This window comes from Pteropus medius, unplaced genomic scaffold, assembly GCF_902729225.1.
Source record: "Pteropus medius unplaced genomic scaffold, Ma_sr-lr_union100, whole genome shotgun sequence".
In the NCBI taxonomy this organism is placed as follows: domain Eukaryota; kingdom Metazoa; phylum Chordata; class Mammalia; order Chiroptera; family Pteropodidae; genus Pteropus; species Pteropus medius.
In genome coordinates this window covers 241,336-267,321 of record NW_024349803.1, presented here as the reverse complement: position 1 = coordinate 267,321, position 25,986 = coordinate 241,336, and the positions used below count along the sequence as shown (strand labels likewise).

General features: G+C 47.3%; 1 protein-coding gene across 1 annotated transcript; it reads left to right on the top strand.

Annotated features, from left to right (window-relative positions):
- Window positions 1–2,099: 2,099 nt before the first annotated feature.
- On the top strand, window positions 2,100–24,016 carry SPOCD1 (SPOC domain containing 1). Its single transcript, XM_039836798.1, has 16 exons — window positions 2,100–2,419; window positions 2,750–4,156; window positions 13,073–13,114; window positions 14,120–14,296; window positions 14,724–14,765; window positions 14,915–14,978; window positions 15,287–15,377; window positions 16,164–16,323; window positions 16,437–16,553; window positions 17,980–18,105; window positions 20,300–20,432; window positions 20,662–20,813; window positions 21,089–21,238; window positions 21,837–21,926; window positions 22,204–22,390; window positions 23,319–24,016. Exons 2-16 carry the CDS (start codon window positions 2,783–2,785, stop codon window positions 24,014–24,016), a joined length of 3,603 nt encoding a protein of 1,200 aa, XP_039692732.1. The 5' UTR covers window positions 2,100–2,419; window positions 2,750–2,782.
- The last annotated feature ends 1,970 nt before the right edge of the window (window positions 24,017–25,986 follow it).

Sequence of the window (25,986 nt, the reverse complement as noted above, 5' to 3'; positions counted from 1 at the left end):
ACTAATTTGTACTTCTTTAACCCTTCACCCCTTTCCCCCAGCCTCCTAACCCCTCTCCCCTCTGGCCGTCACCAGATTGTCTTTTATATTTGTGAATCTGTTTTCAATTAGCTTGTTATTTTCATTTCTTATTTTCCTCCATATAAATGAAATCATATGGTAGTTATCTTTCTCTGACATATTTCAATCAGCATAATAACCTCTAGTCCATCCACATCATTGCAAATGGTAAGATTTCATTTTCTTATGGCTGAGCAATATTCCGTTGTATATATGAATCATAACTTCTTTATCTAATTGTCTGTTAATGGGCATTTAGGCTGCTTCCATACCTTGGCTATTGTGAGTAGTGCTGCCATGAACATAGGAGTGCACAGATCTTTACGAATTATTGTTTTGGTTTTCTTTGGCTAAATACCCAGAAGTGCAATTGCTGGGTCAAAAGTTAGATCCAATTTTAAGTTCTGAGGAAGCTCCAGACTGTTTTCCGTAGCGGCTGTACCAATTTGCAATCCCACCAACAGTGTATGAGAGTTCCCTTTCTCCCACATCCTCCCCAACGCTTGTTGTTTTTTGATTTATTGATGATAGCCATTCTGACAGGTGTGAGGTAATATCTCACTGTGTTTTTTTTTTCTTTGTTTTAATTTGCATTTCTCTGATGTTTAGTGACCTTGAGCATCTTTTCATATGTCTTCCATTCAGTAGGTTGTCTTTTTGTTTTGTTGATGGTTTCCTTTGCTGTGCAAAAACTTTTTAGTTTGAACTAGTCCTATTTGTTTATTTTTTCTTTTTCCCCCCTGCTTTTTTTTTTTGGTAGTAAACCTTATTTCTAAGAAGAGATTGAGATTTACTGAAAAAAATTGAAGATTAGTACAGAGAGTTTCCATATACCTGGCATTCAGTTTCCCTTATTATTAAACGTATCTTGCTTTTTAAATTCAACAGTCTTTGAGATAAGCCCATGTTGATATATAGATCTAATTTATTCACTTTAACTGCAGTGTAGTATTCCACTGACCTGAAATCTTCTTGTGGTCTCACATGGCACAGGTATCGTGCCAGGAATTCCATCTTCCTCTCAGTGAGGTCTCTCAAATCCTGAGTTCTACAGTAAAAATGCTTAATAGTAGTGATGTTATAAATGTCATATAGTTTTCAGTGTTATGAATCAATCTACAGGCAAAGTATGGCAAACTGAATTACCTTTACAGAATAGAATGTACGTGCTACAAACCTTGACAAAGCAAATACAAAAACTGAGTTGACGGAGGAAGGCAAAAGTGAGGATGGGAAATTATTCATTTCACACAGAGGAGAACAAAAAGATACAATTAAAGAAGAAATAGACATTTAAGACTATTATTCAAAGTGATAATAGTAACCAACAGAAAAACTAAAAATATGAATATTAAAAAAGAAAAACGGGAAAAGGATGGTTAATAATATCACCCAGCAGGGAGTCACTAGATACTGTTAGCATTAATAAATCAAGTAATAGAGTGTGAGTATATTATTCACAGTTTATGAAAGCAAAATGACAACACAGCAAAAAAAAAAACAAAGAGAAAGAAAAGAAATGTTGCTCCCAAGGGTTGGGAAGTGAGAGGGCATTTTAAACTTTTTATTTCTAACTTTTCTATTCGGTTTGGATGTGTATTTTTATCTATATTAATTATATTTTTATATTTGCAATAATAAAAATAATAAGTAATTAAATAATAAATAATTAAATAAATAATAAAAATGTAGAACTGATTCTGACATTTTCCTAAGACTTCAGACACTTTCACTAATTCCCCATCACCTTAGAATCAAGTCAAAACTCTCGGACAGATTCAAAGCCCTTGGATGCCTCAGACCTCTCACTTCAGGTACCCCGCTTACCCCTGCTCATTATTAGCCCGCGAGATTGGCACCTCCTCCCGGAAGCCCTCTGGAGGGAGACTACGCCCTCTGCCGGTGCCGAGACACCAGCACGCCTGGAGTGCCGCCCTATGCGCAACATCGTAGACTACGCTCGCATCCCTAACCTAGAGCTCTTCGCATCACGTGATCCCAGCCCCTTCCCAGCTGGGGGTGGAACCCTGGGAGGGGGAGCCCGGGGGCCTCGGGTGAGAGCTTTCTGGACCGGTTGGAGCCGGATTCCCTGAGCCATTGGGGAGTGTCGGGATCAGGCCTGGGAACACGGCTAGGGTGTCTAGAAGAAGGGGACCGTAGTGTGGGGGACGGGCAGGGTGGTGGGAGTTAACCCCCTTTCGTGTCTGCTCGGTGAGGAGTGGTTTGGAGCTGGAATCTTGGCTGGGGAGAGAGTCCTGGCTCTTCCATTACTATCTGCCTGTCCTTTGGCGGGTCACTAAACATTTCTTTCAGTTTCCTCACTTGTACCTGCCATCCTGAAATGAAATAATGCACATAAGTAAGTAATTAATAAATGATAACTGTTATTATTACATTCTGTTTAAGCAAAAGGGTAAACTCTCAGAGATGAGAAGACCTTAATGTCGCTGTAGCTCAGCACTGTTTGGTGGCTGGCCTCCCTTCCCTCGCCTGGGGCCCAGGTCTGCTGGGGTGCTTATATCAGTGGGTGCTGCCTTAGGTCCCTGTGGCCTCCAGACCTTACGTGGACAGGGCCCAGTGGTGGCACCTGGAAGGGAGGCCACCTCCCAGGTTGCCGATGGCCTGGTGTCCAAAATGGGCTGGCGAGTCAGACCCTCTGTGATGAAGTCTCTTCTGTGTCTCCTCACAGGGCCCGTGTTCCTCTTTTGGCCCCTCTAGGTGGATGGACATGTCTCAGGAGGGGGCTGCAGAGGGTTCCAGCACAGCGGACCCTGTTCTCAGTCCCCAGCGCAGCTGTAGGCTTTTCCAGGAGGACATGAGAGAAGCTAGCTCTGGGTCAGGCCTGGCACTGGACCTGCCCAGGGCGGGCTCTGGGGCCAGAGTTTGGCCTGGCAAAAGAAAGAGAGTGCTCAGGAAAGTGGCCAATCGAAGTGCTAGCTCCAAGGCCGAGAGTGCTCCTGAGGCCAGCCTGGAGGAGGAGGCCCACCTGGTGGTCCTGGAGCTGCAAGCTCTAGGACAAAGCCAGATTTCAGTGCCTGACCCCAAGCTCCACGTCTCTATGCCCACAGTGCCTGCTCAGGGGAAGGCTTGGCCCTCCAAGAGGCTCCAGGTTTCTCTATACAACATTTTAGATGAAAGTTGGCCTGGGAATCTTTGTAGCAGGTCTATGGATCTCCCAGAGAGAGCTTTGGTTGGCAGGGAGACACCAGCAGGAGTGGAGAAGGAGAGCTGCCCTGGGCCCAAAGAGGTTGGAGAAGATGAGAGGAGTTCTCAAGGGTGTGATGGAAGAAGCCCCACCCTCAGCAAAGAGAAACCCCCCAAAAGGGACCTGCCATCCTCATCAGGCCCAGCCCCTGTAGGGACAAGAAAGAAAAGCAGGAGACGTGAGGCCTGCTCAGAGGGTGGGGAGGGGGCTAGTGGCTTCTCGGGGCTTGGTCAGAGCCCTGGTGGGGCCAATCCCCAGTGTGTGGGAAGCCCCCCGCAAGTAGCTGACCTGGAGTCCTTGGGAGGCCTTTGCAGTCTTCTCTCTTCCAAGGACTCCGAGTCTGGGCTTGAAGATCTAGGCGGAAATTTTGTGGGATGTGCCTTGGAGACTGAGAAGTTTGAATATCTGCCTGTCCTGGGGGATGGGGCACAGCCAGGCAGCCTTTATGACCCTGTAGAGTTCCTGCTGCCCAGTGGAGGAGAGTCCCTCAGGCTGGCTGCTCAGGATCTTCCACAGAGCTCAGCAGCATGCCTAGGAAGGTCTGTGGCTTCCACAGAGCAACAAGAAGCGGAGCACGTAGTGGGGGCTGGCGGTGATGATGGACTTGTCATCTCACACAATCAGGAGGAGCTGAATGTCGAGACTCAGCCCATGTCCAGGGCCTGGGCTGGGCAAGGACTCCCTGCTCCCACTGACACCCTTGCCAGCTCTCTAGAGCCTGCAGCCAGCAAGGTTCACCCAGGGCTGTCCATGGGACAGAGAAGATCCAAGTGTGCTAAGCTGGGGAAGGGCCTAGTGCTCTGTACCCAGGATCAAGGCACAGACAGAAGTTCAGACAACTCCAACCAGGACCAGGGAGCAGAATCTAGCCCAGGAGGCTGCCTTAAACTGGTAAGTTGGGTCTGAGAGGATGGGATAGGAAGGGCCAGGCCAATTTCTCAATACCATGCTTGGTGGTGAAATTTAATAGAACTAAGTTGGAAGGGGTCTTAATTATCATTATCCCTTATGCCTATTGAAGTATGACTAAACTGAAGCCCACCAAATCAGGAAAGAGAAAATACTGGCTTTTCGTTTAGTGTCAACAATAGTCTGAGAAGATGGGCATTGGCTCTATATTTCCAGATGGAGAAACTGAGGCTCAGGGAAGTTCACAAATTTCTCCAAGCTCACACAGCGAGGGAGTCAGTGCCTGGCCATGTTCCTCGTATTCACTGCTTCCTTTTCCATTGTTCTTTTACTTATAATTGTCATTTTATTAATAATCATAGCTAACATGTTTATACACAAAGGGCAGAAGATGACACTACTTGTTTTTGATGTATACTTCTCACATAGTTGAATTGTATCACATTTATTGAACATGTATTATGTGCCAGGTGCTTTTGATTGAATCCTCACATGAGGTCCAGAGAAGTAAGGTAACAGGCCCCAGGTCACACATCTAGTAAATGACGAAGTCAAGAGATAAATGCAGGCAGTCTGTCTTTTTTAAATGTTTTTTTTTTTTAATTACCGTTGACATTCAATATTTTTTATATTAGTTTCAGGTGTACAGTGTAGTGGTTAGAAATTTATATAATTTATGAAGAGATCCCCCAATTAGTCTAGTACCCACCTGGCACTATACATGGTTATTACAATATTATTGACTATATTTCTTATGCTGTATTTTACATCCCTGTGACTATATTGTAACCACCAATTTGTACTTCTTAATCTCTTCACTTTTTCACCCAGCCTGCCAACCCCTCTCCCATCTGGAAACCATCAGTTTGTTCTCTGTATCAATGAGTCTGTTTCTCTTTTGTTTGTTCATTTATTCCATTCTTTAGATTCCACATATAAGTGAGATCATATGGTATTTGTCTTTCTCTGTCTGACTTATTTCACTTAGCATAATATCCTCTAGGTTCATCTATGTTGTTGCAAATGGTAAGATTTCATTTTTTATGGCTGAGTAATATTCCATTGTTTATGTGTACCCTGTCTTTATCCAGTTGACCACTGATAGGCACTTAGGTTGCTTCCATGTCTTGGCTATTGTAAATTGTGCTGTAGTGAACATAGGTGTGCATATATCTTTTAAAATTAGTATTTTGTTTTTTTTTTTCAGATAAATACCCAGATGCAGGATTGCTGGGTCATAAGGTAGTTCTATTTTTAATTTTTTGAGGAACCTCCAAACAGTTTTCCATAGTGGCTGCACCAATTTGCAATCCTACTGACAGTGCTCAAGGGTTCCCTTTTCTCCCCATCCTTGACAACACTTGTTGTTTGTTGATTTATTGATGATGGCTATTCTGACAGGTGTGAGGTGATATGTCATTGTGGTTTTAATGTGCATTTCTCTGATGATTAGTAATGTTGAGCATCTTTTCATATGTCTATTGGCTACCTGTATGTCCTCTTTGGAGAAATGTCTATTCAGGTCCTCTGCTCATTTTTTAATTGGATTGTTTGTTTTTCTGATGTTGAGTTGTATAAGTTCTTTATAAATTTTGGGTATTAACCCCTTATCAGATGTATCATTGGTGAATATAATATCTTCTCCCATTCAGTAGGTTGTCTTTTCGTGTGTTGATGGTTTCCTTTGCTGTGCAAAAACTTTTTAGTTTGCCGTAGTACCTTTTGTTTATTTTTAATTTTGTTTCCCCTCAGGCAGTCTATGGTGAGAGCTCATTGCACTGCCTGCTTGTGCATATTCCCTGCTGGGGAGGATTACTACTGTGGAATATTACTACTATTACTATTAGTAATAGTATCTAGCCTGTTTACCATGTGCTACGTACTGTACTAAGTGCTTTGTCTTCAATCTTCGTAACAACTCTATGATACTATTAATATATCTGCCCATTTTACTGATGTGGACACTGAGGGTCAAAGAGGTGAAATGACTAGTTCAAAGACAAATAGCAAATTAGTAGAACTGGCATAAAAACCAATGAGCTACCTGTGTGATTTATCACTATTTGTTACTATAATTACATTAGATTGAGATTACACTGTTTTTGTAAGCATTGCTCAAAAACCTTAATTTTTAATTAAAAAACTAATACCAGTATATTATAGAAAATGGAGAAATAAAAATCCCCCAAATGCCGACATTTGTATACCAGAATATCCTTTTTCTATCTTTTTCCTATGCATATATATCTTTTGTTTGCCTAGAAATGAGATCACGTGTGCCAAATTTTATAACTTGATTTTTTTGGTATTTAAAATTTTTTCACAATCAGTTGTTAATACAGAATGAGGAAATTCCTTTGAATGCCTCCCGGCCACATTCCCCTTAGTCTGGAGATAACCACTGTTAACAGCATCTTTCCAGTTTCCTTTCTGTGAACTTCTGTACCTATATGAACACCTACATACTGTGCCTCATTGTTCTGGGACTTGTACTTTGTTTATTTTTCAAGCGCTGTAGTATTTGAAGATCTCTCCAAGTTTGTACATATTGTTCTGCCAAATCTGTGCTTTCCCTGAGCCCTGCATCATAGCAGTTACAGGCATATTTGTCACAGCCACAGGTGCTGCCAGGACTAGAGGATGGGCTGGGACTTCCTTTTCTCATTTCTGACCTCTGTAGTGTGATTCAGAGCTCGAAGCCTGGAGGCTGACCGACTGGCATTAGGTCCTGGCTTTGCCACTGTCTGAATGACTTAAGCAAGTGACTTCACCTTTCTGGTATATCTCATAGGGTGGTGGTGAGGAGCAAGTGAGGTGATGCATGCTTGTCATTTAGCACGGTGCCTGGTACAAGAAAAGTACTAAAAAATGTTACCTGCTATCGACATACAATTTTGTCCTGCTCTAAGTAACGCTGGGGTGAACATCGCTGAGCAACTGGCTTCTCCTCATTTCACATTAGTTATTTGGGCAAGGTGCTCAGAATTGGGATTCCTGGGTCGACAGCATTTTGAAGGGCTTGTTTAAGCTTAGTGGTGGAGCCAGGTGCCCGCCTGCTTTGACTGCAAGCAGCCCATGGTTGCTCTCTCCTCAAGGCCCCATCCTTGACTTTGCAGCACAGCCTATCATCCTACAGCTTCCCAAATAACCCGTTGCCATGGCAACTGGTACCAGCTGCAGGAGAAGAATTGAGGCTGGGCTGTGATAGGGACGGGCAGGTGGTTGAGGACAGGGCTGAGTGGGGCATGGGCATAGGGTCTAGCTGGTCTGGAATCCCTTTTAGGGCCCTAACACCTTCTCCTATAGGCAGCCCGGCTAGTGCCGGTGGCAGACACATGGATTCAAGGTCAGGCTCTGTTTCTTACTACAGGGCAATTTTAGAAGAGAGATGTCTCTTCTCTGAATTTTAGTTGCTCTTCTATGAAATGGGAGAGTCCGCTCGGAATCTGGTATGTGAGGTCGGTTGTGTTGTATTCCTCTGGCTTGAAATAAGACTCTTGAAAGGGGTGCGGGGAGGTGGGTTGAAAGGCCATTTTTTTCTCTGCCCTGAGCACTGCAGTGCCCAGTGAGGTCTGAAGCTGCTCTGTGGATGGGTTGGTAAGGGATATGGGGAGGGCAGCTCTACTTGCTCTGCCAGTGCTACCTGCTCTGCCCATCACAACCGGAGAGGCACACAGCTCCTCTGGCCCTACCCAGGTTCTCAGGCTTAGGTACCCTGTGTGTAGCTGCAAAGTGTTAGGAGCCATGTGAGGGAGGAGTATGTCTTTCCAACAGATGGGTAACCTAAGAATAGCTCTTTTCATTGAGTTCTTACTGTATACAAAGAGCTTCACATATGTCATCATCTCATATTTAATCCTCAGAATAGCATTAAAAGTCAGTGTTAATACTCCTGCTTTGTTAATTAAGAAAACTAGAATTCAGAGAAATTAAGTGATTCACTCAGGGTCACATAGCAAGTGAATGGTGCAGCCAGGATTCCCGGCTTGTATGACTCCAGAGTCCATGCTCTGAGCCAGGCTGCCAAAGGCCTGGCTGAGGGGTTAGGATTTTTATGAGACTTTATTATAATTTGTTCAACAAGTTCGTGGGGGATGGGGAGACAAAACAAGTCATCAGAAAGTCGAGATACAGACTGAAGCCCGACAGATCCCGGATACCCAGATAGCAATTGAGTCTTCCTTGGAGAGGGATGGGCGGGAGGGTTTTAAGGTAGTGTAAGGCCAAGGAGGGGGATGTCTGAGCTGGGTCTGGGCAAAGGAAGTATATGTTGAGCAGGCAGAGAAGGAAGGAAGGGCATACTAGGAGCGTGTGGAGCATATGCAAAGGTCCAGAGGCAGGAGGCAGCTTGGAGTGTTATAGGAGTGGAGCAGAATGTGGGATGGGATCAAGAGGACAATAGTGAGGCGGGAAAGATCAGCCAGGACAACATGGCTTGAATGGAATTGGGGAGACTGAAGTGTGGTCAGGTATCAGAAAGGGATTTTTTGAGGACAGGAGCCAAAGAATCTTAACAGCATCAGCGTTTAGAGAGAGAACTTGCAGTGTTCCAGGCACTGTTCTAAGAGCTTTTAATAAGGATAATGATTCTTGCATCAACACTGCGAGGTAGATACTAGTATTATCTCCATTTCACTGATGAGAAAATTGAGGCACAGAAAGATTAAGTAACTTTCCCAAGATGACACAGATCCTAAGTGTCGGCAGCAAGTAGCCTATTGCATGAATATGCCACAATTTATTTCTTGACTCCAAATGGGCATTGGAGTTGTTTGCAGTTTTTTACTGTTACATATGGTGCTGCTGTGATGAACAGTTATGCATATGTTTCTTGGTGTATAAGGGAAAGAACACCTCCATGGAATATTCCTTGGAGTGGAATTGCTAGGTTACACACATCTTCAGCCTAACTTAAACAGTGCCAGATGTTTTCTGAAGTGTTTGAAACAGTTTACACTCCCATCAGAAATGTATAAATTCCAGTAGTTCCACATCTTCACCAGCCCTTGATATTATCAGACTTCAATTTTTGCCGAAGTGGGGGTATGCTATGGTGTCTCGATGTTGTTTTAATTTTTATTTCCCTGTTACTAAGGAGAATCTTTGCGTGCATTTTGACCATTCCTGTTAGGTCTTTAGCCAAAAAAATTTTTAGTTGTTTAATTTTTCCTTATTGATCTGTAGAAGTGCTTGATATATTCTTTATATATATTCTTTATATAGTCTCTCTCTCTTTCTGTTATTGCTTTCTAACTTAATCAGATTGTGGTCCTACAATGGGATCTTTATCTGAGTTGGCTGATATAGCGGCCACTAGCCACTTGTGTCTGTTGAACACTTGAAATCTGGCTAGTCCAAACTGACATATATTGTAGGTGTAAAATACACACCACATCTCAAAGATGTATTAAAAAAAATAAAAGTCTCAATATCTTTTACATTAATTACACGTTGAAATGATAATACTTTGGATATGTTAAATTATAAAATTAATTTCAGTAGTTTCTTTTTACCTTTTTAAAATGTGGCTACTAGAAAACTTAAAAGTATACATATGGCTGATGTTTATGTGTCTGTTGGGTAGTGCTGGTCTAAAATATACTAATCTTTTGAACTTTATTGAGATTTGTTGAACTTTATGACTAGGCTATGCTTAATTTTCATATATGTTACAGTTGAACCGAAAAGAATATATTTTCTAGCTGTTAGGAACGATGTTCTGTATATGTATGCAATTATGCTTGTTAATTGTTTTCACTGAATCTTTTTATCCTTACTGTTTTGTCAGCTAGATTTATCAAAGTTAGTGGCATTAAAATTTCTTGGCATAATGGTGATTTGCCTTTTTTCTTGTAATTTTGTCAATTTTTGCTTTATATTTTTTAAGATTATGTTATTAGATGCTTGTAAATTAGGTGTTGTTATATCTTCTTGGTGAAACTGCTTATCATTAAGTATTAAGGTCTTTGCCTTTACTTATTTTTTGCCCAAGTCTGTTTGATCTGATGTTAATATAGCTACAAACCTGGGTTTTGGTTGGTAACTGCCCATTCACATATTATTCCATTTTTTTCCTCTCAATCTTTTTACCTTGTTGCATATTAGAAATAGGTCTTAAAAATATCTTATCATTGGATTTTCTTTTTTTAAAGATCTGATGATAATTTCTGTATTTATTTGAGGTATTAGTCTATTTACATTTGTTGCAGTTACTGATTTATTTGGATCTATTCCTAGTGTCTTATTTTGTGCTTTGCATATATCCTGCATTTTCTGTACTTTGTCTCCTTTTATTGCCTCCTTTTAGATTGATTATTTTTCCTTTTTTTTTTTTTTGTCCCTCTAATAGTTTGGAAGTTTTTTATGTCCTGTTTATATTCTTTCGGTGGCTATTTTGGAAATTTTAACACAAACACCTAACTTATCAAAGATTTTCAGTAGTTACTATCTTTATCTTCCTCTGAAAGGAAGATAAAGATCCATGATCTAAAGACCTTGGAATGCTTTAATTCCAAGCATGAACATTCCCAGCTTATGTGCACTTGTTATCCACTTAATTGGTTCTAAGTTATTTTTTTAATCCCACAAATTACACAGTTATTATAGTTTTATAAGTCAATGTTTGTTTAGATTTAACGTCATATTTATCATTTTCTTTGTTCAAAATTCCCCCTCCTATCTCAGCTTTTCTATCTGGGATCATTTTTCTTTCCTTATGCCTCAAGTTCATCCTTGAATATTTTGTTTATTGAGAAAAAATTAAATTATCAAGAAAACAATAACTTTCGGTTTTCTCTGTGATATTTTTATTTTATCCTCATTCTCGAAGAAGATTTTATCTGAGTCCGCAATTGATAGTTATTTTCTTTAAGCACGTTGAAAATATCATTATTCTCCTTCCATATCACTGATGAGAAATTAGTCTAATTGCCATTCCTTTGCAGGTAAAACGTCTTCTGGTGAGAGGCATTACAGCATAGTAGTTAAAGGTGTGGCCTCTGGAATCAGACTGCCTGGATTTAAATCCCAACTCTTTGGTTTACTAGCTGTGTGATACTGGGCAAGCTGATTAACCTCTCTGTGCCTGTTTCCTCTTCTGTAAAATGGGGGCAATAAGAATACCAGTATCTAGCTCATAGGGTTGTGGTGAGGATTAAATAAAGCATTCAGAGCAGCGGTAACACATTTTCACTGCTATTAATGTGTTAGCTGTCATTTTTCCTCTTGATACTTTTAGGATCTCCTATCGTTTGTGTTGAACAGTTTCACTATGACATGTCTAGGTATGGATTTATTTTTACTTAACCTGTTTGAAATTCACTGAGCTTTTCGAATCTGTGAATTTCTGTCTTTTATCAATTCAGGAAAATTCTTAGCCACATATCTTCAAATACTGCCTCTGCCCCATTCTCTCTTCTCTTTCTGGAACTTTAGTTAGATTAATTAGTCTTTTCACTCTACCCTTTGTATCTCTCGACTGTTTCACAATCTCTGTGCTGTGAATATTCTTGATAGTTTATTTGAATCTGTCTTTTAGTTCACTAATTTCATCGCTGTCTAAAATGCTACTAAGCCTATTTTTGAGTTTTTAATTTGAAATATTATTATTATCATCATATTTTTCATTTCCAGAGTTGTGTTTGGTTCCCAAGCAAATCTGCTTGATCATTTGAAAAATTTTTTTTTTTTGCCTTTCATATGTTTGACTCCTTTTATTTCACTAAATTAATATGATACATTACATATTTTGTATTCTGGTCTGATAAGTCCAGTATCTAAAGTCTTTGCTGTTCTGATTGCTGTCTGTTGTTTGAAGACTCATAATGCTGTTGTATGGACCTCTGAGACGGGGACCAGCCAAAAGGTTTTAAACTGTGAAGGGCTATTCTTAATATCTTTTCTGCTTTCCTTCCCAGATGTCCCATTTTTCACCCCTCTTTCTCAATTTACTTTTTTGAAAGGCTGATTCATTCCCATGGTTTAAAAAAGAAAGTGAAAAGTCTCCTTCCCAGCTCCCAGCCCCTCTCCTGTTGGTTGTCTCCGTTATTAGGTTCTGGTGGATACCTCCGGAGATAGTTTACATAGATTCAAGCAAATACAAATTAAAAATCTTTTCTCTCTCTTTTTAACGCAAATGGTAGCATACGACATATTGTTCTGAGCTTGTTTTTTTAGTTAAAAAATATGTTTCCGATTATTAAAAAAATACGTGCTCATTTTGAATAACATAAACACCCAACTGTCTGCAAGTGGAAAGCCAAAGTCCTCCTGGAATTTCATTCCCCAGAGATAACCACTGTTATGCATCTATAAATATATATTTACGTAAATGGGCTTATGCAACAGATGCTATTCTGTCACCTATTTTTTTTTTTCTATTTCTCCTAATAGTTTGCCATGACATCTTTCCACATCAGTCAGTGCTTCTGCAGAGCTCAGCAGAAGTGCCTGGGCTTTGGAGTCAGACAGAACTAGATTCTAAACCCAGATCTGCTGCTTAGGAGCTATGGGACTTTTCAGATCCTCTCTGAGCCTCACTTTCCTCATCTGTAAAATGGGGGTAGAAATAGTACATACCTCATGGTGTTGTTCTGAGACCTTCATAAAATCACATATGACATGCTTCTTTCCTTACTTACTAAGCCCCTGAATGGTGGTTTTTATTATGACTCACCTTTTTTTTTTAATAGCCACATAGCATCCATAGTATGGTGGGTTACTTTATTAACCGTTCCCTTTTGATGGACATTAGATTGTACTCAATTTTTTCAGTTATAAATGCCATTGAACACTGAAGGTACATCTTTCGCCTCTGTGTGAGTGTCATCTTGTGAATTCCCTGCAGTGGGGTTACTGGGTGCACTGGATTCTAATCTTTGCATCTTCTTTCTCTCCAAGGAGGAAATGAAAATGCCCCATGGGGTGAAGCATGTGTGTTATGTAGGTTTTTACTTTTTATTACTGCCTTTCTTCCTCCCTCTCCTCAGGTCTGGTGGGGTGGGATCCTCCATGATAAAGGCAATCCCAGCCCCCCTGGCCTGCCCTCCTCCAGAGCATCCTAGTGCTCCCCACTCCCCATGGTGCTGAATTTCAGACTTCCAGTTTCCCCCAGGCCGTGGAACCTGACCATTCATGATAGTTCATTCAAGGATTAGTTTTCAGACCCGACCCATCTGCTTTCAAAACAGTTTCCTGTGGTTTGCGATAAATCAAAATAATCAAAACATACTTAAAGTGGGATAAAAGTCTAAAGAAAGCAAGAAAAAGGGATGGAGAAAGGGGAATCTTGTTACAACAATCCTTCCCATGCTATAAATCTTGGAAAGGTATAACTGAGAGGCTCAAAGTTAACACTGAGCTCCCTGGAAGCCATAGCAAAAAGGGGAGCAGGATAGATTCTTGAGCTTGTCAGAAGACCAAAACCCATTCTGTACCTTGCAGTGGTCATGAAGGGGTTTATCTCAGGGGCAATAGTGAGGTGATCAGCAGCCTTTTAGAGGGGAGAATGGGCATGTTTGTCATGGGGAAGGGCAAAGAACAAGTCAGTGACCCTTGAAAATAGGCATGACAGAACTTGGAGGAGGAGAAGGGGAACCCAGAACAGGTTATGTCCCCTCAATGAGATGCATCTCTAATCGGAAGGATGAAAAGGGTCTAGTTAACTCTGATTGTGTTTGGGAGTGAGAGGGGAAGATGAGAGGAAGGGAATGAAGAAAGACTCCCCACCCTGGGACACAAGCCAAACAGTCAGCAAATATTTATTGAACCCTAATGTGTGGCAGGCCTTTGTAGACTTTGGGAATAGAATGGGGACCAAGACATGTTCCCTGTGTTCATGGAGCTTAGAGTTGAGTTGGGGAGAGTGACAGGAACAATTACTGTACTCTGAGGGGATGAGCTGCAGCCCAGCCTGCTCGGTTCTGAAGTGCTCTTCTCCTGCTGCAGCTTGGTTCCGGGGCGCTGATTCACCTCCTGGGGGCCATCAGCCATGGCCAGGCAGGGGAGCTGCAACCTTCAAAGCTGGAGGCTCTGGAGAACATGATGGAGGTCAGCTCAGCCTCACCTGCCCAGAGGCCCAGAAGGAAGGGCAGGCCCGTGACCCGGGACCCCACTGGGTGCCAGGTACAGAATGGGTCCTTTACATAGATAGTGTCACTTAACCCTTCACACCTGATTCACAGAGATGCCACTGTAGCCCAGAGAGATGCTGTGACTTGCTTTTGGCCACACAGAACAATAGCCAGAGGCTGGGTTGACCCCCACCTGGCAGGCTGGCCTGGGGATCTGCGTGTTCCTGCACTGCTGAATTCAGGAGCTTGACTGAGGCCAGGGAAGGGCTGGGCCTCCTGAGCATTTGGAGAGGGAGTGGTCGCCTACCTTTGTTCCTGGCCAACCAGCCTGTCCTGCCACCTCAAGTTCCTCTAGACGCCTCCTCAGGAGGGACAGCATGGGGCTCTGGTGGCCACCCTGACCCTTTCCACCATCTGAGGAGTCACCCCCTAACCCCCAGGAACCACACCTTCTCCTCCACATCCTCTTTCTCTTGCAGGAGAGGCTTCCTGTTCAGGAGGCCGGTGCTGAGTGTCCAGGGGTGAGCGCTTCTGCCCCTGTCACGTGGCCTCCCTTGCTGGAGCACAAGTCAGGGAGAAAGGGAGTAGGGAGGTGACAGAGAAGTGGTGTTCCCGGGGGGCTGGGAGGCTGGGCCCAGAGACACGGCCTCAGTTCCTCACCTCCCCCCAGCAGTGCAGCTCGCTGGATGCTGCAGTGGACGAGCCTGGTGGACCAGACATGGGAAAGGACCTAGGTGAGGGGCCATGGAGATGCCCTTTAGCAGCTGCCTGTCTCGGGGGACTGGAGGGGACTGGAGGGGGCTCCAGCTCAGCTCCTGGCCCCAGCCCCTACTAGGACTCTTCTCCCCTTTCTACCTGTAGTCCTTCCCCAAAGGGGTGAAGATGGCTGGCTGCCTGGGCTTGGTTCCCAGAGATATGTGGGGGCTAGGTCTCTGAGGGGGGGACCCCTCCCTTGCCTACCTAAGCCCCTCAGTATTTAGTCACCCCTTCCCCTTGGCCCTGAGCATCCCCTGGGGACCAGTGACTCTTTTTTTCCCCACAGCTCAGCTTCAGCCCCAACAAGAGAAGCCGCCCCTAGACATAGAGGTACGAGGCACTGTGGTCCGTGCCATGCAGGAGGTGCTGTGGAGTCGGTAAGGCCTTGCTGCCCACTTCCCTGACTTTTTGATAAGCTTCCCTCACATACCACCACCTCTCCTGTGCCATGTTCTAAGGGCTTCTGTGTGTATGACTAACTCAATTTGTAGGTGTGGGGTCACTTGCTCGCACAGAGGAGAGCTGAAGTTTGACCCTGGGTCTAACTTCAAGGTCATCGTTTCCCATTAAGTCACTGCAGCTCTCAGCGTCTGCTCAGGTCCTCGTGGATGTCACCCACAGCAAATGTTTTCAGACACAATGAAACTCTATGCTGGGAGCGTCTCAGAGATCTGAGCCCAGAGCTCTCATTTACTAATGGTGAGACCAAGGCTCGGAGAGGGCGGGACTTTGCAAAGGCCACACAGCAAGTCAGCTGCGGCAGGTTCAGGGTTACATCCAGGGCCAGGGCTTGGTTCCCTGCCCTCACAGATGCCTTACACCCCCCGCCCGTCCAGGCTTTTTCTCGTCCTTACATTCTTCAGTTCGCTTGCCAGGGGTAGAGCGTGGCCTGAGCACTCAGATCTTGCTTTGCCACTAATTGTGTGGCCTCAGGCAAGCTCCCTATCTTCTCTGAGCCTCTCTTACCTCTTCTGTATATGAAGAATGATAATACTTCTTCCTTACAGAATTGGGGTGAGAATAGATGGGTTCATGTAGGAAAATGCCCAGAATAGAAACGAGTTGGCCCAGACCCTGCTCCCCACCCATATCTCTCCCTCTCCGGCTAAGTGCCCAGATAACCTCACGGCTCAGTGCCATGGCCCGGCCCTTGTCCCCTACAGCCTTTTGGAGTTCCCAGACCTGGTGCTGAGTGAGGAGGTGGTGGAGAGCATGGCTGCTGGCATCGAGGCTGCCCTCTTCGACCTGACGCAAGCCACCAACTGCCGCTATAAGACCAAATACCGCAGCCTGCTGTTCAACCTGCGTGACCCCAGGAACCCTGTGAGCAGGACTTTGGGCTGGGCCAGGCCCCCTCAGAGGAGCGAAGCCCTGGCAGGATGTTGGGGTGGGGGTTCTCGGAGCCCTGTGGTGGAGCCCTGCCTCCACCCCTGCAGGACCTGTTTCTCAAAGTGGTTCATGGAGATATCACCCTCCACGGCCTGGTGCAGATGAGCTCAATGCAGCTGGCCCCCCAAGAGCTGGCCCGCTGGCGGGACCAGGAAGAGAAAAGGGTGAGCTGATGGGTCAAATCAGAACAGGCGACAAAATGTAGTGGGGAGGTGGTGGCCCAAGAGTGGAGCAGGGAGAGACAGAGGCAGAGCAGAGTGAGGAGGAACGCCATGAGACACGCGAGCACAGGACGGAAGCATTGAATGAAGGAAACGGAAAAGGCGAGCAGGCAGACGGAGAGAGAGAGAGTCTCTCCACCAAAATAGGAAAAGAGGCAGAAATGAAAGGGATTAGGGATGGAGAGCTCAGTAGAGAGGTGACATCCCGAGAAGTGTCATCTCCCACTTGTTTTTCTATGGAGCTGAGCTCTGAGGGATGGGAAGGAACTGGGGATGATGGTCCAGATCCTGGAGTCCAGGATCGTCATCCACCATCCATAGAGAATAGACCTCCTGGGGTGCGTCTGTTTTCATTCCAGCCTCAGAAGCCCCAGAAAGGGCCCAAAGTCTTCCTGGTGCCCCAGACTGGGTGAGGGACCCCACAGCTCCATACTTCATAGTTACATCCCCATACACCATGTGTCCATGGGTCTCCTCTGCTTGGGAACTGCTCAGGGGCAGGGAAGATGTGGGGACTGAGCTGGCTTTGGGGATGTTTCCATAGGGTTTTTGTGGCCCAGTGAAAGAGGGAATGATTTAGGGAGTGGGCCAGTGGGATTGGGTGGGGCGATAAGACTCCTGTTCTGGTAGACACGGGGCTGATTGGAATTAATAACTGGGCTCCATTAGGAAAATCTGTCCACTCTAGGCTGAGCTTCTGTTCAGGCACTGTGCGGGACCGAGAGCAGGACAGGTCCATAATTTGTGGAGCAAGTGCCGAATGAAAATGCAGGAGGTGGGGGCCCTTTGTTCAACACCTAGTAAGAATTTCAAGGTGATGACAGCATCGAGCATGGGGCCCTTCTAAGCACTGGGCCCTGTGCAATTACACAGAGTTACACACCCATGAAGCCCGCCCTGCCAGGGAGGATAGGACCTCTGTCATCCCGGGGTGGTTGGAAAGGGAGAGACTGGCTTTCAGGAAACGTTTCAGATAGGATGACATAGAGCAGTGAAGTGCTGGCCCAAGGCCACATTACCCTGTGGATTTTTATTAATGGCCCAGTAGATGCCTCAGAGCCTGTGCTTTTTTGACTACACCACACTCGTTCCAGGACAGAGAGTAGGGTGCAATCAGCAGCAGAATTGACTTGCGGGTGAAGGTGAAGTTCATGAAGGCTTTCTGGAGGAGGCAGGGCTTATATTGAAGGGTGAATGGATGGAATAGGGAGAGGTAGGGCTGAGGGAGGGCTTTTGAGGTGAGGGGAATGGCAGAAGCAAAAGTGTGGGGGAAAGGGAAAGGCTGCCTTGGAAGGGAGGAAAGTGAGCACTTGGGCTCCTGGTGGCCAGAGATTCCTGAGCCCGAGTTTGGGCTGCTCTGCCCCACCAGGGCCTGGAGATCATTGAGCAGCAACAGAAGGAGCCGTGCAGCCTCCCAACCTCCAAACTGACCCACAAGGGTGAAGTTGAGATCCTGCGGGACGTGGACCAGTTGCTGACCCTGGAGGATCTGGTGGTGAGTGGGAACCTGGCCTGGTGCCAGGCGGGGACCATGCCCGGGGATCCCACTGCTCACCTCTGAGACCCACAGTTTTCATTGTAAAGCTGGGTAATGATCATTACTGCACAGGTCCAGCTGAGCACGAAGCGAGACAGCCGCTGGCATAGGGCCTGGCAGTGCCTTCTCAGTGCCGGTCCCCCGACTTTCAGCATAACCCCAAGGGACCCCGTGTGAGTGATAGTAAGTCCTATCAACACCGTTCCCCTTAACCTCAGACATCCTGACCAGGTCACAGGTGGGAAGCAAGAGGGCCACACCACGTGAGGCATTGACTTTGCGCATGTAAGGAACAGAGACCTGCCCTATTCAGCGGAAGGACTTAGGAGTGTAGGCAGGGAACCACCTAGATTGCAGGGAAGTCGGTGCATAGTCTCCTTGTCACTCTGCCTTGTCCTCTTGTCCATCCTGGTCCCTCCTCCCGCTTGGCCTCTCCATCTTGCACACGGCCTGGCAGGGTGGCTCGGCAGCCTTCCCGTCGCTGAACCCTTCGTTTGGCTCAGCCTCGTGCAGCCCATCAGAGCTCCTCCTTGGCTCCCTTTGGCCACTCTCAGAAGGTGGCTCTGGCTTTTGTTGGGTGTTCCATGGGGCAGATGTTCACCCAGTCTAATCAGCTGTGTGTCCAGGACAGGGAGTGCAGGGCGGGCCCCTCGAGCCATGTTTACTGGGGAAATGGTAGTGAACATGACAGAAATCCTTGCTCTCCCAACCAGTATCCAGGCCGACAACCAGAATCGCTGCCTGCATAGAGAGGAGCCCTCAGGGGATGTGGCTGCTCCCTCACCAAAACCAATCTGTATTCCCTGAATAAATTGAATACAAGAGTCAGGTGGGGAGCTAGGAAGACCTGGGGAGAAGAGAGAGAGTGAGGGGGTGGCAGAATAGGAAAGGGAAAATAACACCAGTCTTTACTCTTCGTTGAATACCTACTCTGTGTCCCTTTTACAAATAGTGCCTCACGATGACCTACAAGGTAAGTGATGCCAGTTTCCTGGATGAGGCACCTGAATCCATTTGCCTGTGGTCACCTACTTGGCAGAAGGGGAGCTGAGATTTGAAGCCAGGCTGACTCCAAAGCCTGTGCCTTACTTAGCACTGCTTTGGAGGTGCTTTATAGGGCAAGAGTAGAGTTAAAAAAAAAAATCTTAAATCTTCATAAAGCAATGTTTGTTTGTGTTTAAAGCTGTTTCTGTTGTGAGGAAGAAAGGTGATTTGGCAGTAGACGTCAAGTCTTAAAAATGTTCATTCTCCTGATTCTGTCATCTGCTTCTGAGAGCTTGTGCTAAGGAAATAATTGAAAGTTTAGGAAAATACTTTCTGTACAAGGATGTCCTCTGTACCATTCGTAATAGTGAAAACCTGGGAATGACCCAATCATCTAGCAACAGAGGTGATGTGTACAATACTGCCCACCCATCCATGTAATATCTACAGGGACTATTTAACATAGCAAAAGCCTCTGCTATAATTCATGGACAAAATGAGAATACAGGCAAACCTCGTTTAACTGCGCTTGCCGATGCTGCCTTTTTTTTTTTTTTTGCAAGTTAAAGGTTTATGGCAACACTGCGTCGAGCAAGTCTATTGGTGCCATTTTCCAACAGGCTCAGATGATGGTTAGCATATGTTAGCAATAATGTACTTTTTAATTAAGGTACGTACATTGAGTTTTTTTAGACAAAGTTATTGTATACTTAATAGATTACAGTATAGTGTGAACATAACTTTTATAAATGCACTAGGAAACCGAAAAACTTATGTGACACTATATTCGGAGATATTCTATTTGTAATATCTTGTGATATTCTCTCTATTGTGGGGGTCTGGAAGTGAACCTGCAATATCTCTGAGGTATGCCTGTACAGGCTGTTTTAGTAAAAGGACCCCCAAAACCCGTGAATAAAAAAACTATTGTAAAGGAATACCCAGAATATCAACAGCTGTCTGAGTGGTAGGACGAGGAGCGGTTATTTTTTAATTTTCAAATTTTCTGTGTTTTCCAAATTTTAACAAGTTCACAGTACCTTTGCAATAAAAGAATATATCATTTGGAAAAATAAAACCATATCCCTGAGGCTCCCTTCCTCACGGAGGGCTCCTGACTTCCCCGGCTGCCTTCCCAGTCCACCCCCTCACCTCCTGTTCCTCCCAGGTTCCCATGGTGTCCACAGACTGCAGCCCACTGGCCCTGCCTGCCATGTCAAAGGACCCTATGGAGCAGCAGGAGGACACCACGGCACAGCATGAGCATCACTTCCTAGACCCTAGCTGCCGCATCTGCAAGGGTAGTGGGGAGGGACAGGAGGGCCTCTGGGGTGGTGGGCAGGCTGGGGCTGAATGTGGGGTTCAGCAGTAACAGGGATGTGTGGCCTGGTGAGAAGGTGGCAGCGAGGGGGTGCTTGTACCCCAGGTCACCTCAAAAAGAACCTACTTCAAACTCTGGCTCTAAAGCCCTGAGCTGGCTTCAGGCTAGCTGCCTGCCCCTGTCTCAGCTCCTGCCTCTGCTGTTTGTAGACTGGAAGCCTTCGTGTGAGCTGCCAGGCTCCTCCAAAGCAACCAGGAGGGTGGAGGATAATGTCTTCCAGAGAGTCCCAAGGCCAGCCCCTGCGTCCTCTCCAGAGATGCTCCAAATCGGGGAGAAACCTCCCACGGAGCCCCAGGACAGGTGTGGGGCTGGGGCAGGGAGCTGGGGGAGGTCACCCATTGGGGCTTTTCTTTTTATACGGCCTTGGACAAATCTTACCTGTTCTGTGGGTCTTAGTTTCCCCCTCTGCAGTGGAACTAATCATCCCAGCGTACAGATTCCCCCCCCCTCCCCCCGCACAAGGCCATGCTTGGGCCAGTGTTCTAGTGTCCACAATAAGGACCAGGACCTTCTCTGAAAAGGATGGAGATGCTGGGGGAAGCCCCTATGACCTGCTCTTCCTGGCCCTGTCTGTCCGTCTCTCCCTCTAGGCTCCAGATGCCTGCTGGGCCCACAAAGGCCCTGCCCAGCCAGCCGCCCTGGCAGGGGGCTCTAGACATGTTCTCTATCAAGAGGTTCCAGGTGAAGGCCCAGCTGGTCTCGGGACACAGCTGTCGGCTCGTCATGGTATTCCTGCCCTGCTTGCCAGGGACTCCCTGACACACTGACCCGCTCAGTTAGCTACTCACACCCCCATTCATTCATTCATTCATTTCACTCACTCACTCAATCACTCATTCTAAAACAAGTCATGGGCACCCTCTCTAAGAGACTCTCTGGCCCTGTGCTAGGCATGGGGGCAAATGAGATGCCAGCCTCACTCCTGTAGAGACACACATGGGATAGAGGACATGGGTACCCCAAGGCATAAAGCAAGAAGGTTGCCAGGAGGGAGCGGGTCGGTGCCTCCCTGGAACAGGGGAGGGTTTTAGGAGTGATTGTTGAGTGACTGACAAATGATCAGCTCAAGTGTGGGATCAGCTAAACTGTGGCAAGAGGACAGAGGAAGAAGTGAGGGGCTTCTGAGAAGTAGGAGGAAATGATAGGCCAGGACAGGCTACAGGCCTCCAGGAGCAATTAGAGCTTCCTAGGCAGCCGCGAAGGGTTCTGTCAGACTGCCTGCCCGTCCTCTTTGCTGTAGGCTGTGGCCTCCAGGTAGCTGGTATTGAGTGTGCCATAGTGGGTAGGAGTCTGGGGGCTGACTGGCCATGCTACCTGCCCCCAGGCCCTGCCCGAGGTGATCCGCTCAGCAGGCTGCATCCCCCCCAACACTGTCTGGGACCTTCTGGCCAGCATCTGCCCAGCCGAGGCCAAGGTAATCACTCACTCCTGGGTACCACCTCTTCTCCTAGCACCGTACCCCCAGCCCTGTGCTCCCTTTCTCTCCACCTCTGAAGCAGACGCCTGGTTTAGGATATCCAGGTCTAGTTCCCACGGTGACTGCAGGCTCGTCATGTGACCCTGGGCAAGTCCCTCTGTTTCCTTTTCTGGAAAATGGGGACACACTTCTTCACAGGGTTCTTAGAGGTTTGGATGAGACCAGGGCTGTTCTTAGGTGCAAAGGATGACTGCTCTCCTTCCTGCCACTGCAGGACATCTGTGTGGTCAGACTGTGCCCACAGGGGGCTCGGGACACCCAGAACTGCCGCCAGCTCTACTCCTACCTCAACAATAAGCAGCGCCATGGCCTGGCAGCTGTGGAACATGTGAGGGTGGTTCTGCTGCCCCTGCCTGCCTTCCAGCCCCTGCCCGCCAGACTGCGCCCTCTCGGAGGTCCAGGTGAGTGTCCCAATGCCCACACCTACCCTGCTTCCCCTCACGTGGTGACCAGACAGGGCACTGTTGACAGTTACCAGTGTCTCCATGGAAGCAGGCATGTCTCAGAAGGGAACTCCTGAGACAGGCAAATGTGATAACAATAACAACAGCTCATACTTGTATATCGTTCACTACATGCCAGACAGTGCTCTAAAAGCTTACTTATATTTAGTACTCAAAATAACCCTACAGAATGGTACTGTTAATTTCTTCATTCACAATTGAGGAAACTGAGGTAGGGAGAAGGCAGGTCACTTGTCTGGTCACCTCCTTTCTCAATCAGCCAACAGACCCAGGCAGCATGGCTGCAGAAACTGGTCTCCTAACCACCACACTATACTTACTGCCCCCCTCCAATTAGGCCCCCTGAATAGGAACTCATGGGGCAGCCACATTTGACAGACATGGCAGGACAGAGGGAGGACCCACACACAGTTGACTGAAAGCATCGCCTGAGACGGGAAGGAAGGATGTTTTCACCACAGCTATGCTGGCCTGAGCTTGGCCTTTGTGCGTGGAAACCTTCCAGGGTGTGGCGCCAGGAAAGCACCTAGGGCATGAGGGTGGTGTGGTGGGGTGGACAGTACCCATTCTAGAGCTGAGTGCTTGGCCTTTCTGGGCTGCCTGTTCTGGGGCCAATGATGGAGACTCTGAATACATAGAGTCTTGAGGTCAAACCATCCATGTCTACCCTTAGCCGAGTGAACCCTTTCCCATACTGAGAACAAATCTTCTGAGACAGGTTCACTTTCCCATTACTTTTCTCAGCATAGAAAGCTCCTCTTGGGGTCTAACCTCCAAACCTCCTGCCACAGCCAGGATGCACCCTCCGTGGGCCATGTATTCTCTCCTACCAGGCCTGTGGCCTCTCCCTCCCCTCTTTCCCCAGGCCTGGAAGTCACTCACTCAAGCTTGCTGCTGGCTGTGCTGCTCCCCAAGGCAGGGCTTCCAGACACAGCCAAGTCCAGCCCCTTGTTGGGAAAGGTTCGCAAGATGGTCTCCTTCAACAGAAAAGTGGAGATGAGATGCTACCAGCCAGAGGACAGGAGGCCAGATGTGGCCCTGAAGGGCTCCCTTGCTCCAGAGGGTACCCAGCAGCAGAGCCAGGACAAAGGCAGCCTGGCTCCTAAGGGAATTTGTGCTTGGCAGAGGCCCCCCAGAGGCAGGGGGAGACTGTGGAAAGAACCTGAGACCTGGCAGGGTCCTGGGCGAGAGCAGTGGCCCCCAAAACCAGACCAGTACCACTCCTGGCATCCCTATTCAGCAGGACCAGCTAGCCATAGCCAGCACCTCCACAGGGCCTCCTGTCCCCACCAAGCCCTGCTCCAGCATCTTGAATCCCTGGTAACCATGAGCCACCAGCTCCAAGCCTCACTGAGGTCCCCAGGCCAGGAGCCCCTTCTCCAGCCCCCTGCAGCCCCTGGAATTCTTGGACTCTTTTGCCAGTCCCCTGCAGCTCCTGAGGCCTCTGGCCCAGCTCCTGACTCCTCTCTAGGCCCTACAGATGGAGCTGGCTCTGAGTGTCCCCTTCCTAGAGAGACCTCATTACCCACTGAAAGAGGGGCTGTGATCCCTCACCAGTGCTGAACCCTGAGCTGTTCCAAGGAGAAATGGGCAGAGGAAGGAGAGGGCCAGCTTGGCCCACCTGTCCCATTTGAGTTTTGTTCTGCAATTTGCTTAGTGTTGATTTTTGGTTCAATAAAGAATCTGATAAAGTTTAGACTTCATCTGCTGGGTGGACAGGGGAGAGACCCTGGGCCTGGCCTGGTGTGGGTTGGGGTGTGTATACCTATGAGTTTCTGTGCACAGATGTAGCAGAGCTAAAGTGCTGGAGTGGAGGGGGCAGCCTTGTCAGTTGCTTGTCTGAGGTCCTGAATCATCACTGTGCCCCAGGGCACAGCTGTTGCCATGGTGGGTCCTGGAAGCATTTTGCAAGTATTCTGAACTTGGAGGAAGATGAAATGATGGGAGAGAAGGCAGGATTAGTGTAGAGAGAGAGTTAGGCTTTTGAAGGGGCATAGACACCTTGAGATTGTTCAGGAGAAATGGGAAAGCAAGTTGCAATGGTTTTTAAATTTTTCTGTTACCAGGATTTTTTCCTTTGAGGCTGGGGGAGTACCATCAAATTCTCTGTGTGTCTCTGTGTACCTGTGAGGGTCTCTCTTTGTGTGTGATATCATGTCTTGTGTGCAGGTGGCTGATGAGGAAGTCGGGAGATCCATAAAGGATGACTCCTGTCTGTAGCTCTTGCTAGCTCCCAGACACTGAGACTGGAGGAAGCCATGGATCTTGGCCTTGGAATGAGGGGTGAACTTTTAGACTGGTGTTAGGGCTGGATGGTACTGCTTGGCCTGGTGCCTGGAGTGAGCTCCTTGGTGCCTGGAGTGAGCTCCTAACAGCTTTTATAATTGTAAAACATCTCAACGTGAAGTGTACTTCAGGAGAACTGAGCCTGGGGACTGACCCCGGAACTAGCTGCCCCTGGCTTCCTAATCCCTAAGGAGAAGGGCTGGGCTTGGAGGAGAGAACTGGAAGGATTCCGCCCTTCTTGACCCCCTCCCCGCTGCCCCCAGACCTGAAGGGATGTACCTCTGCTCATCCTTTTTTGAAGTCTACCCATGTATAAGCCTTGCCCTGGACCATGCTGGACTGGGAAGGATGGGGCGTTGGTGGTTTGGGGGGTGTTCTCTTAGCCCCATGAGCTCTGCTGCTGCCCTACCCACGGCGGACAGCAGAGGGGGCCCTCGGCTTTGGGATGGAGGTCGGGGCCGGCTGGACTGGAGGCCGAGCTGGGGGCGGGGCGAGGTGTGGGATTTCAGCTGAAAGGACTGGAAGGGGGTGGGGGCAGGGCGGGTGCGGGCTGAGACAGAGAAAGGGGACTGGACAGGTGAGTCGGGGTGGGAGCCGAGCGCCTTCGGGAACTTTTCCGGCTCCGAGCACCTTGTGAGAGCCAAAGCCTCCGTGCTATATGTAAATGACACAAATTACTATGCAACCTACAGCTCTATTCGGAGTCGGCAATTTGGGTCATTTTCCTAACGCAGTCGGAGCTGGAGGAGTTGGAGCAGGAGACGGCTGTGCACCCCTTCCTCCCAGGCCCAGGGCATCCTCCCAGGAAGAAGAGAGCATTTGTTGCCTTCCCTGGGCACCCAGGAAAGAAAAAGCTCTGTACTCTGGGCTGGGACTTCCTTTCAGCTTTCCCCTCCGTAAGGAGAGGGCTATAGGTGGGCCCAGAAATCTTGCAGTCTGCGTTGAGGCTGGGGGCTGGTCAACATGATGTCCACCCACCTTTTGGCCCTAGTCTACAAGCCCCTTGTCTTCCTTTTGGCAGGGGAGGCCAGGAAAGCGGATTAGGCTAGCTGTTGCTAGGGGGCGAGGCCGGCAGTTGCTAAGCTCGAGGGGCGTTGCTAAGTAACGCTGGGCGGGGCTCCTTGGGCTAGGCCGGAGTAGGAGTCGTTGGGGATTCGAAAGGCCACCCTCGGTTTTAGTGGAACTCAGATGCTGCTCTCCTCGCGACTTTCTCCGGGCCTCAGCTTCCCCGGCTGGACACTGCTGCT